This window comes from Carcharodon carcharias, chromosome 1, assembly GCF_017639515.1.
Source record: "Carcharodon carcharias isolate sCarCar2 chromosome 1, sCarCar2.pri, whole genome shotgun sequence".
NCBI lineage: Eukaryota > Metazoa > Chordata > Chondrichthyes > Lamniformes > Lamnidae > Carcharodon > Carcharodon carcharias.
The window spans coordinates 69347926-69365795 of record NC_054467.1 but is presented as its reverse complement, the minus strand read 5'-3'; the positions used below and the strand labels follow the sequence as shown (position 1 = coordinate 69365795).

The following is a 17870-nucleotide window of genomic DNA, read 5'->3' as shown; positions in this document are numbered from 1 at the left end:
GCAAATCCTGTAAATAATTCCAGATGCACATCAGCAATTTCAACAAAATATATCTGTGGGTTGTTGTCAAACCCAGAGTGCCTTGATGGCACTTAAAATTTGCTGGAAGTCTGTCCATTGTATCATTTCCATCTGTGAAGTTTGAACAGGAAAATGAAAATCGAATAAGTATTTTTCAATATCTGCTAAATTTGCTAACCATGCATGAAATTAAAGACGCACCAAGAACACCCTATGGAGTGAGTCCTCTTCGGTTTTCCTTTTGTCATCAAGGGTGGTGTGCGTTGAGTCATCTCTTTTGTGTTTTAAATGGTTATAGAGCCCAATTGTAGACCTGCATGACTTTCGACAGTGCACCACAAGGATGAAGTGTCTGATTTTGTTGGGACTGTCTGGTCTTTCTAGCTTGCCTTTTGTCCTTAGCTGCCTGGCTTCTTTGCTGCTCGAAGGAAGCAACACAACTACTTGAGATCCCTCCCCAGCTAGTTTGTTCTTGTGCATTGTTCCCCTTGTCTGTGACATGCCACGTTTCCTAAGGCTCACCTTCACTGAGTCCTTGAACCTTAATCTCGGCCTACTTAGCAGGCGGTGACCATGTTTAAGTTGTGAATACATGACTGCCTTAGGGATTTTATTGTCAGTCATATGTGCTATGTGTCTATTCCATCTGACCTGAGCTGTGATGATGAGTGCTTCAACTCCAGATATTTCTCTTCTCTGAAGTAACTTGGTGTGGGCACTTTGTCCGTACCATTTGATGTCCATGATGGTATGAATACATCTTATGCGGAACCTGTCCAACTGTTTAATATGTCAGGAATAGGCAGTGCATGCCTCAGGCATATAGGAGAATAGTATTATTAGAGCTTTATATGCAAAGTTTTGTTGTTAAGTTTGATACCTTGTTTCCTCCACAATCTCTTGTGTAATTGGGCAAATGCTAAGTTTGCTCTGGCAATTCTATTTGCCACCTTGTGTAGGAAATTCTGGAGATTGTGCTTCTGAGTCAGGTAAAGTTACCTGCAGCCTTCGAGTTATGCCATTGATTGTTCTGGTAGGTGGGGTATAGTCAGAGTTTGGTGCCGGTTGGTGGACTTCCATAAGCTGATGGTTAGCTGATAGCTGTCAGCTGCTTTTGGAAAAACAGCTCGTGATGAATTGAAGACCATACATAGAGTGTGACAAGGACACAGTCATTGGCAAACAGCAATTCCTGTACCATCATCTTTGATATCTTAGTTGAGTATTTCAGTCATCTCAGATTGAAGATGTTGCCATCTGTTTTGAACTGGATTTATATTCCATTAACACTTCCATCAAATGCCCCAGAAAGTCTATCAGCAAAGAATATATTGAAGAGCATAGGGACCATGACACACCCTTGCTTTATTTCACCTGTTATGTCAAAGGTGTCAGTCTAATCACCACAATCAGTGACTCTGGATGTCATTCCATCCCAAAACTGCTGTAGCAGATTTACACCTCTATCAGGACATTGGTCTTTGGCTGAAAACTTCCCTGAAATTCCTCTCTTTACTGAGCATAAGGTCTTTCTAAGGTAAAAAGGCACAGTAGAGCCCCATCTGTTGTTTGCAGAATTTCTCTTGTATTTACTGAAGGGTGAAGATCATCTTGCAAGTGCCTCTTCCTTTCCTGAACCCACTTTGACTTTCTGACAGTAGACTTTCTGCTTTGTGGCTTGCCAGTCTGTTGAGCAGAAGTTTTGCTGGAACCTTACCAGCTATCACAAGCAGCGAAATTCCTCTGTGATTGTCTCACACAAATTTTGCCCTTTTCTTTTGTTCAAGTGAACAATCATGGCTTCCTTGAACTCCTGGGGAATGGTTTGTTGATCCCATATTCGGTCGTTGGTAAGATTTTAGATTCCATTATTAAGGATGAGATTTCAGAATAATTGGAAGTGCATGGTAAAATAGGGCAAAGTCAGCATGGTTTCATCAAGGGGAGGTCATGCCCGACAAATCTGTTAGAATTCGTTGAGGAGGTAACGAGTAGGTTAGACTAAGGAGAGCCAATGGATGTTATCTACTTGGACTTCCAGAAGGCCTTTGACAAGGTGCTGCACAGGATGCTGCTCAGTAAGGTAAGAACCCATGGTGTTAGAGGCGAGGTACTAGCATGGATAGAAGATTGGCTGTCTGGCAGGAGGCAGAGAGTGGGGATAAGGGGGTCCTTCTCAGGATGGCAGCCAGTAACTAGTAGAATTCCTCAGGGGTCAGTGTTGGGACTACAACTTTTCACTTTATACATGAATGATCTAGATGAAGGAACTGAGGGCATCCTGGCTAAGTTTGCAGATGATACAAAGATAGGTGGAGGGACAGGTAATATTGAGGAAGCGTGGAGGCTGCAGATGGATTTGGACAGGCTAGGAGATTGGGCAAAGAAGTGGCAGATGGAATACAATGTGGGCAAGTGTGAGGTCATGCACTTTGGTAGGAAGAATAGAGGCATAGACTATTTTCTAAATGGGAAGAGAATTCAGAAATCTGGAGTGCAAAGGGACTTGGGAGTCCTAATCCAGGATTCTCTTAAGGTTAACTTGCAGGTTGAGTCGGTAGTTAGGAAAGCAAATGCAATGTTGGCACTTATTTCAAGAGGACTAGAATATAAAAGCAGGGATGTGCTGCTGAGGCTTTGTTAGGCTCTGGTCAGACCACATTTAGAATATTGTGAGCAATTTTGGGCCCCGTATCTTAGGAAGGATGTTCTGGCCTTGGAGAGGGTCCAGAGGAGCTTCACGAGAACGATCCCAGGAATGAAAGGCTTAACATATGAGGAACGTTTGAGGACCCTGGGTCTATACTCGATAGAGTTTAGAAAGATGAGGGAGGATCTGATTGAAACTTACAGAATACTGAAAGGCCTGCATGGAGTGGACGTGGGGAAGATGTTTCCATTAGTAGGAGAGACTAGGACCCAAGGGCACAGTCTCAGAGTAAAAGGAAGACCTTTTAGAACAGAGATGAGGAGAAACTTCTTTAGCCGGAGAGTGGTGAATCTATGAAATTCAGAGGGTTGTTGAGGCCAGGTCATTGAGTGTATTTAAGACCGAGATAGATAGGTTCTTGATTGGTAAAGGGATCAAAGGTTACGGGGAGAAGGCGGGAGAATTAGGTTGAGAAACTTATCAGCCATGATTGAATGGTGGAGCAGAGTCGATGGGCCATATGTCCTAATTTCTGCTCCTATGTCTTATGGTCTTATTCTGTGATATAATTGTACGAATTTGACGACTAACTGGTGTCCCCAGATTTGTAAATTTCTCCTGGGATCCTACCTGATCCTGGAGCTTTCCTTGAGGGTAAGGACCTGATGCCTTTGTCAACTTCTACAACAGAAGGCTTGCTGTCCAGGTTTTCACACTTGGGCCAGTCTGGAAGCTTGTCTAGAGCTGCTCCATTTTTGATGGTGTATGTCATTTAAGCATACCCTAAAGTGCTCAGCCCAGCGCTCTTTGATACCTGTCCCGTCTATCAGAAAAGATTCTGAGTCAGCGCTGAGAACAAATGAGTAACTGCGTGACGGAGTACCATACACGGTCTTCAGGGCTTTGTAGAAATTCCTCAAGTCATGCTGATCAGCATCAGCTTGGAGCTAAAAACAAAAAAACTGCGGATGCTGGAAATCCAAAACAAAATTACCTGGAAAAACTCAGCAGGTCTGGCAGCATCGGCGGAGAAGAAAAGAGTTGACGTTTCGAGTCCTCATGACCCTTCGACAGAACTTGAGTTCGAGTCCAGGAAAGAGCTGAAATATAAGCTGGTTTAAGGTGTGTGTGTGGGGGGCAGAGAGATAGAGAGACAGAGAGGTGGAGGGGGTTGGTGTGGTTGTAGCGACAAACAAGCAGTGATAGAAGCAGATCATCAAAAGATGTCAACAACAATAGTACAATAGAACACATAGGTGTTAAAGTTAAAGTTGGTGATATTATCTAAACGAATGTGCTAATTAAGAATGGATGGTAGGGCACTCAAGGTATAGCTCTAGTGGGTTTTTTTTTATTTTATATAATGGAAATAGGTGGGAAAAGGAAAATCTTTATAATTTATTGGGAAAAAAAAGAAGGGGGAAACAGAAAGGGGGTGGGAATGGGGGAGGGGACTCACGACCTAAAGTTGTTGAATTCAATATTCAGTCCGGAAGGCTGTAAAGTCCCTAGTCGGAAGATGAGGTGTTGTTCCTCCAGTTTGCGTTGGGCTTCACTGGAACAATGCAGCAAGCCAAGGACAGACATGTGGGCAAGAGAGCAGGGTGGAGTGTTAAAATGGCAAGCGACAGGGAGGTTTGGGTCATTCTTGCGGACAGACCGCAGGTGTTCTGCAAAGCGGTCGCCCAGTTTACGTTTGGTCTCTCCAATGTAGAGGAGACCACATTGGGAGCAACGAATGCAGTAGACTAAGTTGGGGGAAATGCAAGTGAAATGCTGCTTCACTTGAAAGGAGTGTTTGGGTCCTTGGACGGTGAGGAGAGAGGAAGTGAAGGGGCAGGTGTTGCATCTTTTGCGTGGGCAAGGGGTTGTGCCATAGGAGGGGGTTGAGGAGTAGGGGGTGATGGAGGAGTGGACCAGGGTGTCCCGGAGGGAGCGATCCCTACGGAATGCCGATAAGGGGGGTGAAGGGAAGATGTGTTTGGTAGTGGCATCATGCTGGAGTTGGCGGAAATGGCGGAGGATGATCCTTTGAATGCGGAGGCTGGTGGGGTGATAAGTGAGGACAAGGGGGACCCTATCATGTTTCTGGGAGGGAGGAGAAGGAGTGAGGGCGGATGCGCGGGAGATGGGCCGGACACGGTTGAGGGCCCTGTCAACGACCGTGGGTGGAAAACCTCGGTTAAGGAAGAAGGAGGACATGTCAGAGGAACTGTTTTTGAATGTAGCATCATCGGAACAGATGCGACAGAGGCGAAGGAACTGAGAGAATGGGATGGAGTCCTTACAGGAAGTGGGGTGTGAGGAGCTGTAGTCGAGATAGCTGTGGGTGTCGGTGGGTTTGTAATGGATATTGGTGGACAGTCTATCACCAGAGATTGAGACAGAGAGGTCAAGGAAGGGAAGGGAAGTGTCAGAGATGGACCACGTGAAAATGATGGAGGGGTGGAGATTGGAAGCAAAATTAATAAATTTTTCCAAGTCCTGACGAGAGCATGAAGCAGCACCAAAGTAATCATCGATGTACCGGAGAAAGAGTTGTGGAAGGGGGCCGGAGTAGGACTGCAACAAGGAATGTTCCACATACCCCATAAAGAGACAGGCATAGCTGGGGCCCATGCGGGTACCCATAGCCACACCTTTTATTTGGAGGAAGTGAGAGGAGTTGAAGGAGAAATTGTTCAGCGTGAGAACAAGTTCAGCCAGACGGAGGAGAGTAGTGGTGGATGGGGATTGTTCGGGCCTCTGTTCGAGGAAGAAGCTAAGGGCCCTCAGACCATCCTGGTGGGGGATGGAGGTGTAGAGGGATTGGACGTCCATGGTGAAGAGGAAGCGGTAGGGGCCAGGGAACTGGAAATTGTTGATGTGACGTAAGGCTGTCTGGCTTGTATGGCCCACTATGCATCTTGCATCCTAAGCAGCTCCTGTTGCAGAGGTCACCCTATGGAGCATCAGTTGGTTCCTCCTAATGTTAGTCATAACTAATTTATCACCTTATTGCAAAATGTACTTTGATGTAACTTGATCATTCACTTAACAAAACAGGCAGTCATCAGGTAGAATTTCTGGTGAGTCATCTAGATGGCTTTGTTAATAATTGACACAGTAAAATCTCATTCCAGTTGATTTGTCTCTGAGGATGGATGCATTGTCATAGGAACAGAACAGACAGATCTGAGGTATACATACACAAATTATTGAAGGTGGCATGGTAGGTTGAGAACACAGTTAAAGAAAGGATACGGGATCCTGGACTTTATAAATAGAGGTATCAAGTACACAAGCAAGGAAATTAATGATGAAACTCTATAAAATACTCATTCATCCACAGCTGGGGTGTTGTGTTCCAACTCAGCATCTCATTTTAGGAAGCATGCAAAGGGCTAAGAAAGGGTGCAGAAGGTATTTATTAGAATGGTTCTGGCAGTGAAGTACTTTAATTATGTTAGCAGATTGGAGAAGCTGGGATTGTTCACCTTGGAGTAGAGTTGAAGAGAGGTTGAGAGGTGATTTGATAGAAATGTTCAAAATCATGAGGGATACATACAGAGTTGATAGAGAGAAACTGCCTCATTTCTGCAAGGTTGGGTACCAGAGGACCTAGATTTAAGGTAATTGGCCAAGGAACCAAAGGTGAGATGAGAGAGAACTTGTTTATGCAGTTAGTTATGATCTGGAATGCACTGCCTGAAAGGCTGATGGAGGCAGATTCAGTCGAGACTTCCAGAAGGGAATTAGATAAATACATTAAGGGAAAATAATTGCAGGGTTAGGGGAAAGGTGGGAACAGGGCTAGCTGAATCATTCTTGCAGAGAGCTGGCATGCTTGAGAATGGCCTCCAGTGCTGTAACCATTCTATGATTCTATAATTCAATGAATTCAATAAAAATCTGAAATTAAAAGTCTAATGATGACCATGAAACCAATGTCAATTGTCGTAAAAACCCATCTGGTTCACTAAGCCCTTTAGGGAAGGAAATGTGCCGTCCTCACCAGGTCTGGCCTACATGTGACTCCAGATCCGCAGTTATGTGGTTGACTGTTAAATGTCCTCTGAAGTAGCCTAACAAGCCACTTGGTTGTATCAAACCGCTAGAAAGTCATTAAAAAAGAATGAAATTAGACAGCATCGACCTAGGTGCTGGAAACAACAACGGCAAACACAGCCCTGTCGACCCTGCAAAGTACTCTTTACTAACATCTGGGGGCTTGTGCCAAAATAAGGAGAGCTGTCCCACACAATAGTCAGGCAACAGCCTGACATAGCCATACTCACGGAATCATACCATACAGATCATGTCTCAGACACCACCATCACCACCGACAGGACAGACCCGGAAAAGGTGGTGGCATAGTGGTATATAATCTGGAGTGGGTTGCTCTGGGAGTCCTCAACATTGACTCCAGACCCCATGAAGTCTCGTGGCATTAGGTCAAACATAGGCAAGGAAACCTCCTGCTGATTACCACTTACTGCCCCCCTCAGCTGATGAATCAGTACTCCTTTATATTGAACATCACTTGGAAGAAGCACTGAGGGTGGCAAGGGCACAGAATTTACTGTGGGTGGGGGACTTCAATGTACATCATCAAGAGAGGCTTGGTAGCACCACCACAGACCGAGCTGGCCAAGTTCTAAAGGATATAGCTGCCAGACTGGGTCTGCAACAGGTGGTGAGGGAACCAACAAGAGAGAAAAACATACCTGACCTCATCCTCACCAACCTGCCTGCCGCAGATGCATCTGTCCATGACAGTATTGGTAGAAGTGACCGCTGCACAGTCCTTGTGGAGATAAAGTCCAGTCTTCACATTGAGAATATCCTCCATCACGTTGTGTGGCACTACCATCGTGCTAAATGGGATAAATTTCAAACAGATCTATCAACTCAAGACTGGGCATCATGAGTAGCCATGGGCCATCAGCAGCAGCAGAATTGTACTCGACCCCAATCTGTAACCTCATGGCCCGGCATATCCCCCACTCTACCATTCCAACCAAGCCAAGTGATCAACACTGGTTCAATGAAGAGTGCAGGAGGGCATGCTAGGAGCAGCACCAGTCATACCTAAAAATGAGTTGTCAACCTGGTGAAGCTACAGCACAGGACTACGTGCATGCCAAACGCCATAAGCAGCAAGTCTTAGACAGTGCTAAGTGATTCCACAACCAACGGATCAGATCTAAGCTCAGCAGTCCTGCCATATCCCATCGTGAATGTTGCTGGACAATTAAACAACTCACTGGAGGAGGTGGTTCCCCAAATATCCCCATCCTCGATGGAGGAGCCCAGCACATCAGTGCAAAAGAGGCACAGGGGACTCATTCAAGAGCCGTTAAGTCCCTGAGCCACCTTTAAATCCTGGTGGAGTCAGGGATAATTATTTTCGAGTGGCATATTAATGAGCCTAATTGACATCTCAGCACCAATGTGTGGGATTCCCATGTTGGGCCCTTCCCTCATTGAACTGCAGACAATTTGCCAATGCCGGGAATTGGAAATGGGCACTCCCGCCTGTTTCTCTCTCCATCCTCCCACCCATTATGCCCAATCGGGTGAGCCCTTAAATCCCTGCCGATGAGTCTGCTGCCACTGTTTGTCAGTGGTGGAGGGAGTGAATGGCACACCTCCTACAAACAATCAAGTGAACTGCTTTGTCCTGGATGGTGTCAAGCTTTTTGAGTGTTGTTGGACCTGCCACTCATCCAGGCAAGTGGAGAGAATTCCATCACACTCCTGATTTGTCCCTTGTAGATATTGGACAGGCTTTGAGGAGTCAGGTGGTGAGTTACTTGCCGCAGGATTCCTAGCCTCTGACCTGCTCTTGTAGCCACAGCATTTATATGGTTGGTTCAGTTCAGTTTCTGCTCAGTTGTAACCCCCGCCCCCCAGGATATTGACAGTGAGGATTTAGCGATGGTTATGCCATTGAATGTCATGGGATGATGGCTATATTCTGTCTTGTTGGAGATGGCCATAGCCTGGCATTTGTGTGGCGCGAATGTTACTTGCCACTTGTCAGCCCAAGCCTGGATATTGTTCAGGTCTTGCTGCATTTCGACATGGACTTCTTCAGTATCTGAGGAGTTGCAAATGATGCTGAACATTGTGCAATCATCAATGAATGTCCCTACTTCTGACCTTATGATGGAAGGAAGGTCACTGATGAAGCAGCTGAAGGTGATAGGACCTAGGACACCAGCCTGAGGAACTCCTGCTGGAACTCCTCAGTCCTGGAACTGAGATGATTGACCTCCAACAACCACTATCATCTTTGTCTTTGCTAGGTATGACTTCAACCACGGGAGAGTTTTCCCCCTGATTCCTACTCACTCCAGGTTTGCTGGGGCTCCTTGATGCCACACTCGGTCAAATGCTAGGGATATTTGTGGAGGTTGCAGATCGGAATGTCAGTCACCATGTAAGACTGATTTGACCAAGTGATGGTATTTTCACCTGAATGCACCAGCTAACATGTTCATTCAATCTCACATATGTTCAACTGCAGAATGTGCTGTGTAAAGAGTTAATCAGCTGCTTTTAGTTTGGTGGCTGATTGATTTCTACTGGTTGTTGCTGAGTCAGTAGAACTATTTGATGGTTGATGCTATTGTGTAAAGGCAGTGGTGTGGCATGTGGTGAAGGCCTTTGTTCTGACTTAAAGCATTCTACTTGGATCACTTGCTTCCAGTCACAAGTGCAAAAGCTTCTATCCCCTTTGGCCTGTAGCATGAAAGGGCTACTAAGCAGAGGTAAAATAGAGGAGGACACCTGCTCGAAGAGGGAGGAAAGAGAGAAGGGCTGGGGAGAAGGGCTATCAGGAGGCCATTTCCCAACAAGAGTCTTCATCTATCTCATCCTCTTGTGAGGGACACTGTGCAATATCTACTTCACTAATTTTTTTTTACTGAAATCTGCCACCTGTTTCAGGCAGAATTACTGCCTCAGTAGGACAGGATCAGTATTGTCAATGGCTGAAATAAGGATCGTGGCCATGAACTTTTGTGTCAGATTCCTTCCATGTTGGAGCGGGCGCTATTTGTAACATCTCTCGGTTCACTATCTACCGTTGCTAACAGAAGCCATTGAAGCTCTTTATGCAAAGAGAACTGAATACAGTTGTCAGAGAGAAACAATTGGAGTGAGCATGCAACTTCACCAGGATTGCAGGCTTCCTCATGGTGTATTATGCCATTGACTGCATACATGTCACTTTGCAGACGTTGCATTTAAATTTGAGATGTATCACAACCAGTAGGGGTTCCATTTCTCTGATGACCAGCTAGTGTATGACCATACACAATGCATTGTGCAGGTCATGCCTGGTATCTTGACAACAGTTAAGATGCCTTTATTCTGTAGCAATTTGCTGTACCATCTACAGTTGAGCCACCATGAGAAGAAGACATAAGGCAGTTACAACTGATGCTCAGCAGTAACCTATCCGCTAACTACCAGACTCGTGATCCAGTGTACAACACCAGCACTTATGGGCAGCATGCATATAATGAGACCCTTGCTATCACATAAAATGTCATTAAGCAGACCATTGGGATGCTTAAACAATGCTTCTGCTGGCTTGACTGCCCTGGAGGAGTCCTGCAGTACCAGCCTAACGTGCATTTTGCAGTTCATTATGGTCTGCTGCACCCAGGACAACCTTATCACTGCGCAGGCACAGTCCTTGCCTCCAGAAATGTGGCAAGCAGCTGAGGGGACAGTAAACACATCTCTTCTATTGCTGAGTTGCACATGATCAGTTCATCTGACTGTCATTGAGGAATGCAATCCCAATTCTTTGTTCACCAACAAGCTCACATCTTACTGTCCCTCTCTTACTGACCAGCACTGGGTCCTTTTAGTCACAATGTTGAAATAAAAGCTAGCACAAAACAAACATTCCAAATCAACTTTATCAATCAAACTATCCAATATTCCACACAAAAATTAACTGATCATGCTTGTGCATTTAAAAGTGCTCACTTTCTGTGTGTCTTTGCCTTTCCTAGTGCTCCTACATAGTGCTACCCCTGTGGCTAAAGCATTGCTTTGGAATGCTGATGACTTTTATTGGGGAGGACTGCAGATGGCCTTGTAGGACAACTTCAAGCAGCCCTGCCTCTAAAGCCTTGCCTTTAAACTGCACTCCCTCTGCATGAGTGACAGCAATCTGGGTTGGCTGGCTGACAGATAGGGACAAAGACACTGGCAGAGTGGTAGTGGTGGGAAGGTGACCACTATCATCCTGAGAGAGAACAAGGTTCATTCTTCACAGAGCTGCTGCCATTCCCCAAGGTTATACCTCAGCCATCCTAGCAATATGTTAGAGGACCAATTGCTGTGACATCCTTCAAGCCCCTTTGCACACACGTCTGCAGTCATGATGGCAGCAGCCAGAGGTTGCATGGCAACAGGCTGAGTCATCTCCATTAGAAACTGGATCGTGTTTAGGTCCACAAGTGTAATAATGGAGTTGGCCACCATTTCTATGCTGGAAAGAATGGGCTCCAACCTCTGCACAAAACCCTTTGCAAGTCTGATGCTTGTTACCTCCATGCTGCTGGACAGTGACCACAGGCTTTTTGCCAGGCCAGCAAATGTACCAAACATTTCTGTGTGCATACCTATCAGCCCTTTTCTGTATTAAAAGCAAACAAAACTGCAGGTGCTGGAGATCTGAAATAAAAACAAAATGCTAGAAAAACTCAGCAGATCTGGCAGCATCTGGTAGTGGAGAGAGAAACAGAGTTAACCCTTCAAGTCCAATAAAACTGTCCTTCAGAACCCGAGCCTTTTTCTGTAGCTGATCCATCAAAATCTTTGTTAGAGCCCTCTGCAGCAGTACTCATTTGCAATCCCATCCTCCAGTGAGGTAGCACCTGTGTTACCCTTTCCTCCTGCCCTGGCTACAGATCACTTGTGTCCAGTTCTAACCATGCGTAGCTCCTTCCTCTAAGCTACGTTCCAAAGTATGCATAGTGACATTATCTGAGTTGGAAACTGCAATTGTGAGAGACCTGTTGTTTCACCATCATTCCCTTCTTCCTCTTCTACTCCTTGCTTCTGCACCCCTGCCAGGTCAAGTTGCAGTACTTGGTATCTGAAAGGAGAAAGGCATAAGGTGTAGTGATAGTAGGGGGAAAGCATTGGATCTCTGCTTTGGTCATCTGTAGATTATAAATCGGAAGAGATTGTGAGATGAGGGAGAAATGGAATGTCCGGAGGATTAGCTGTGAGCATGCTGTCATCTTCGTGATTTCATACCTGCTGCTGGCCACAACTTCAGTGACAGCTGCTTTGATGACGGTGAGCACCACCATCTCTGTGCGGTTAGGATATGCTACCATGCTTGTCCCCTGCCGGCTAGGTGCTGCTGTTTCTGGACCACCTTGTCCTGGAAGAGAGAGAGAGCAGTGTGTCGGTGAGTGTGATTCAATCTGTTTGGGTGATATGTCTGTCATAGTTGAATAGATGACAATGTTTGCAAGCTTTGAGATGTGGATGTGTGTCATGAAACTATTAATGTATATAATGTTTTGGAAAATATTTTTCTTTTAAAATAGAGGTTTAGTCTCGTGGGTGTGTCTTAATTGGATTATAGCCAGCTAATCTGGGTGCTTTGATATGCACTAGTTTTGATATGTAAGAGAGATAGCATGCGTATGCATTTTTTGAATAGAGCATTCAAGAAGTGGGGTGAAAACTTGACACCCATCTAGCAGATACTAAGCCATATGTTTATATTACTAATGAAATTGGTACTATGAAAAGTAAAATTGTTAAAAGGTGGAGTTCGAAGAGGTTGGTGAGACAATGAGAATTTGCATTCAATCGTAATGGTAAGTATAACAAGACAACTGTTTTGGGTGTGCAGAGCAGAGGCAATGTGAGATCAAAAGGCAGCTGTAAGCCTCCAACTGGCTCCACAGCAATTCTCTCCATAGGAGCCAAAGTGAAAGGAACCTCATTTTGAATTCGTATGGTGAAAATGCTTTGTCTGGTGTTTGGTTAAGTCTATGGGTAGTTGTTGCCTCAATCGAGATTAGTTTGTGAATTTGTTAAAAGTTACTATAGTAGTAATTTGTAGCCATGTGTAGATATATTACAACCTGTGTAAATTAATAACATGTTTCATGTAGATTAATGTAAAACCTCAAGAACTGATGGTCTGATTCCTGAATTTAGAGTCGCATCGCAAACATAACACTTAAAATTATAAGTTATGACAGTTGTTTAAAGTTTCCCTCTGGGATTTTTAAATAACTCCACTTTACCAAATGCATAGGTTTTAACAGTGTGAGGCTTGCAGTAGTGCGAAGATGAGCTGAAGCTCCGAATGTTAGATGCAACTCGTTAGAGATCGAGGATCACTCGACTACTATTGCTGAGAACTCCGGTGAGGACTTTGATGGAATGGCCATTATTACTGTGTCAGAGAACGTTGGAGCATCCTCTGTCCTGTTAGCATCATTATTCAGTGTTCTTCCTGCTGGACACACTTCCCCAGCTGCTTCCAGCATTTATTCCAGCCAGAATGTACATCCCCTTTAAGAGGAATCGGCTAGCTTTAAATGTTGCCAGCCACATGCAAACCTGGACCCCTTTGAGGTGTTTAGCAAATGAACAGTGTGTTTAGTGCTGGTTGCACTGTACAGCCATGGTAATGAGCAAGCAGCACAAAGTCAATCATGCATCATAACCCTCATGCCCTTTTTCAAGAATTATTCAATTTTGTCCTCTATGCCTCAGCACTAGTTAGACTCCATTTTTAGCCTCATCATGCTGACAAAACCATAATAATGCTAATCTTAATAGTAACGATATAGAATCTTTCCCATTCATTATCACTGGTGCCTAATATCTCAATTTGTTACTGTCATTCAAGAAGCTAGTCATAGACTAAGGCCAATTTAAAATATATTCTCATTTACAAATAATTGTGTTGGTTCACTTCTTAAAACTCATTTTCTGCTCTTCTTTCATGATTGTTTGAAGATGTCTGTGATTGACTGAGAAATTACCTCTAGTAGTGATCAGAAGTGTAATAAAAGCAAAATACTGTGGATACTGGAAATCTGAAGTAAAAACAGAAAATGCTGGAAAAACTCAGCAGGTCTAGCAGCATCTGTGGGGAGAGAAACAGTTAATATTTTGAGTCCGTGTGATGCTTCTTCAAAGTGGTCAGGAGTGGTTGCATTTTACTTGTCCTAGAGCCTACCGTCAAATCAATCCAGTGAAATTGTAGCTACAGTGCCCACATTGACACCTGCTAGCTCAGCACAGACTAGTGATGAAGCCTGGGAGCTTTCTGGTTCAGCATCACACACACACACTGTACTTATCCACGAAGCCATTGGGAAAGGGCTACTTGTTCCAGAGTGGGAAGCTCCATCATATGCAATGATAACTGTAGAACCAGAATACTCTTTTGGCCCACCAAATAGATTTTTTTTAGGAAATGAGCAAACCAAATGGCTGTGTTATTTTATTTTGCAAAATTGATGGATGGGGATGATTCTGTATACATGAATGTAATAGCTTCTAGAAAAAAATACACTTTTGTCTCAGACATTAATTTCATAGAAATGTGTTATTTTAATCATTTTCAGGCACACCATATCTATGAGAGACAAAGAGGGAAAGCAAGACTACAGGTAATTAGAATGAATTGTAGAAAATTAACATAATTTACATTGAGCTCACCACTCTGCCTTAATCATTACAAGCATGTGAAGGTAATCTAAAGAAAGACTTCCCTTTGTTATCCTCATGAATTTCAATCTCTGCTCGGTTCAAAATGAGTTGATATTTGTCCTTGCAGCTCATTGTCCAATAATGCCATACATGTCACAGTAAGTTATTACATATTTTGCGGTCTACATGTATTAATAAGAACATTTTAAATTTTGCTTTTAGGCCAGCCATATAATATTTCACACAGAAAAAGAGGGAATTGCTAATATGTTGCAAATAGTATAGCCTATTACTGAAATGGCTTTGGTGTATTCCAGCTCTTTTCCAAATTAAATTTCTTATGGTAAGTAATAATACCAGTTCCAAGCCACAAATGATGAGCTTAAAAACTTTTTCATCTTTAGGACTTCCTTCCATTCCCATGTTTCTTTCAGCTGGGAGGGGCAACTATCCGGAATATAGACTGCTTCAGAGCTGCTATAAGTCTACTCAGATCGTAATATTGGAAAAATATTGTAAAAGTTGTTAGCTAAGTTTTATTGTGCTAGCAGCTGAGGTAAGTCATTGAGATAGCGAAGTTTCACAGCAAATCATAAAGACTAGTGCAGCTTTTTTTTTTATTTAGGAATGTTATAGCATCCAAACATGTTGGATGATGCAGACAGATATGCTGGATGGCAAGTTCAATATTTCTGACTTCATAGCAGAAAATAGAACAATAGGACCCAAAAAAACTTCTGTTGGAGAGATTAATTCATCATGTTCATTCTTGGAATATTCTTGACACATGATGATTAGAATGTAGAACAGTGGGAAGCCTAAGGCATGCAATCGAGCATTGAGCCAATGATTCTGCAAATAAAATTTTACTACAAAATTAGACTGCTTTTCTTCATGTACATTTCATTCATGAAATAGAATGAAATTTATAATTATTTGCAGTCAGCTTTGAAGTCAGAAGTATTGAACTTGCCATCCAGCATATCTGTCTGCATCATCCAACATGTTTGGATGCTGTAACATTCTTAAATAAAAAAAAAAGTTGCACTAGTCTTAATATTTTGAACAGTGAAGGATTAACAAAATACAACAGCATATGCAGACAAATAGACATTTAATATTTGATAATAGGTGTTGACCAAACACTGTAGTCAAAATTAATTTTTTAAGCCTCCCGTTAAAGATTTATTTTATTTAAGATCAACAGACTTGAAAATTAATCCAAAAAGCTTTAAACTTGCTAACATCTTTGAAATATTTAAGGTTTATGCCAGAACCAAATTTGCCTCCATTGGTTATTTATGACAACGAAACCTTCCCTCCTAATGTGAATCCTCAACAAGTGGTGAATATTGACCATATTCGTGAGCAGCTGCCTGAGCTACCTAATGATAAGAGAAAAAGGCTGGTGGAAAAGTATGGTATTCTTGCTGAACACAGCTTCACATTAGTGGTGAGTACTTACATTTGATGTTGAGATTCACAATGTATGATAACTTTTTTTTTACAAATACATGTTTCATATGAAGCATGAATAATTCTACACAGTGAATTTTATTCTGTTATTGCCTTCATTTTTAGATTAATTGATACATCAGTTGGCCGTCACACTGGAAATTCCATCTCCTGTTTGTTAAAAAATGGAAACAACGGCTGTCTCTAAATTCCACTCTTACCTTGATCACTGACAATGATAAGGAGCTCAACAAGGCTTGGTTTACTTTTGGAATGTAGCTTAATTGAAATTCTAAACTCAAAAAATCAACAAGAAAATGCTTTTTAAAATCATATTCACTGGTTAAATTTATTAAAGACTGGTAGAACGTTTCCAGCCAAGTATTTACCCTATTATAACAGAAACAAGGCAGTCTTCATTTGCAGATGCAACCTGTTCTGTTTTATGCATAAGTGCTTTGTGTCTCAATGTGCTGTAGTATTATAGGATTAAGCTGCATGTTTGCAGAATATTTGTTTTCTTCAGTCAAAATGTGAAAGATTGTGCTTTTGATTTGCATTTCATCCCATGAAATTGTTTGCAATTCCTATTGATTCAGGTCATTAAAAATTCATATTTTTAAATTGTTCGGGTTTAAGATACCTGTTTGAATTGGTATTGGTATACTCCTCAGCTACAGGGGAAACCAGAGGATACAAAAACTATTCCAGTAATAGCTGTAAATCAGGAAGTGGAAGGGGGAGAGAGAAACTTGATGAAAATTACAATCACTAGGGAAGTGTTACTGAGCAAACTATTGGAGCTGCGGGCTAACAAGTCTCCAAGTCTCCTAGGGTCTTAAAAGAGGTGGCTAATAAAGTAGTAGATCCGTTGGTAGTAATTTTTGAAAATTCACTAGATTCTGGAAAGATTCCATCAGATTGGAAAGTAGCGAATATAACCCCTCTATTCAAGAAGGAAGGGAGGCAGAAAACAGGAAACTATAGGCCAATTACCTTGATGCCTGTCGTGGATAAGGTGTTAAATCAATCATTAAGGAGGTTATAGCTGGGCTCTTAGAAAAACACAAGGTAATTGGGAAGATTCAGCATGGTTTTGTAAATCATGTTTATCCAATTTATTGGAGCCCTTTGAAGAAGTAACGTGCTGTGGATAAAGGGGAACCTGTAGCGGTACTGTACTTGGTTTTCCAGAAGACATTTGAGAAAGCGCCTCATCAAAGGTTATTGGGGAAAATACAGCTCCAGTTGTAGGAGGTAACATATTAGCATGGATAGAAGATTGGCTGGCTGGCAGAAAAGAGTATATGTAAATGGGTCTTTTTCTGATTGGCAAGATGTAACAAGTGAAGTCCTATTGGGGTCTGTGCTGAGGCCTCATTTTTTTTTATAATTTAAATCACTGACTTAGATGAGGGGAACAAAAGCATGATAGCTAAATTTGAAGATGACATAAAGATAGGTAGGAAAGGATGTTGTGAAGAGGACAAGGAGGCTGCAGACAGGTATGTTGAGCGAGTGGACAAAAATCTGGCAATTGGAGTATAATGTGGAAAAATGTGAAGTTGTTCACTTTGGCAGGAAGAATAAAAAAAGTGGAGTATCACTTAAACGGAGAATGGCTGCAGAGGGATCTAGGTGTTCTAGTACATGAGTCACAAAAATTTAGTATGCAGGTACAGCAAGTAATTAAGAAGGCTAATGGAATGCTATCCTTTATTACGAGAGGAATTGAACATAAAAGTAAGGCTGTTACGCTTCAGTTATACAGGGCCTTGGTGAGACCACACCTTGAATACTGTGTGCAGTTTTGGTCTCATTATTGAAGGAAGGATGTAAATGCTTTGGAGGTGGTTCAGAGGAGGTTTACTAGATTGATGCCTGGAATGAGCGGGTTGTCTTATGAGGAAAGGTTGGACAGGCTGGGAGTTTCCACTGGAGTTTAGAAGAGTGAGGGGTGACTTGATTGAAGCATTAAAGATCCTGAACAGTCTTGACAAAGTGGGTGAGTCCAGAAGTAGGGGGCACTATTTTAAAATCAGAAGTC

General features: G+C 42.8%; 1 protein-coding gene across 2 annotated transcripts in view; it reads left to right on the top strand.

The window, feature by feature from the left end:
* The window catches only part of gatb (glutamyl-tRNA(Gln) amidotransferase, subunit B), a 101158-nt gene that overhangs the window by 45453 nt on the left and 37835 nt on the right, over window positions 1-17870 (top strand). For both annotated transcript variants that reach the window (XM_041201914.1, XM_041201922.1), the window contains exons 8-9: window positions 14284-14328; window positions 15632-15821. In XM_041201914.1, the coding sequence (XP_041057848.1) occupies window positions 14284-14328; window positions 15632-15821 (235 nt within the window). The remainder of the gene's footprint in view (window positions 1-14283; window positions 14329-15631; window positions 15822-17870) is intronic.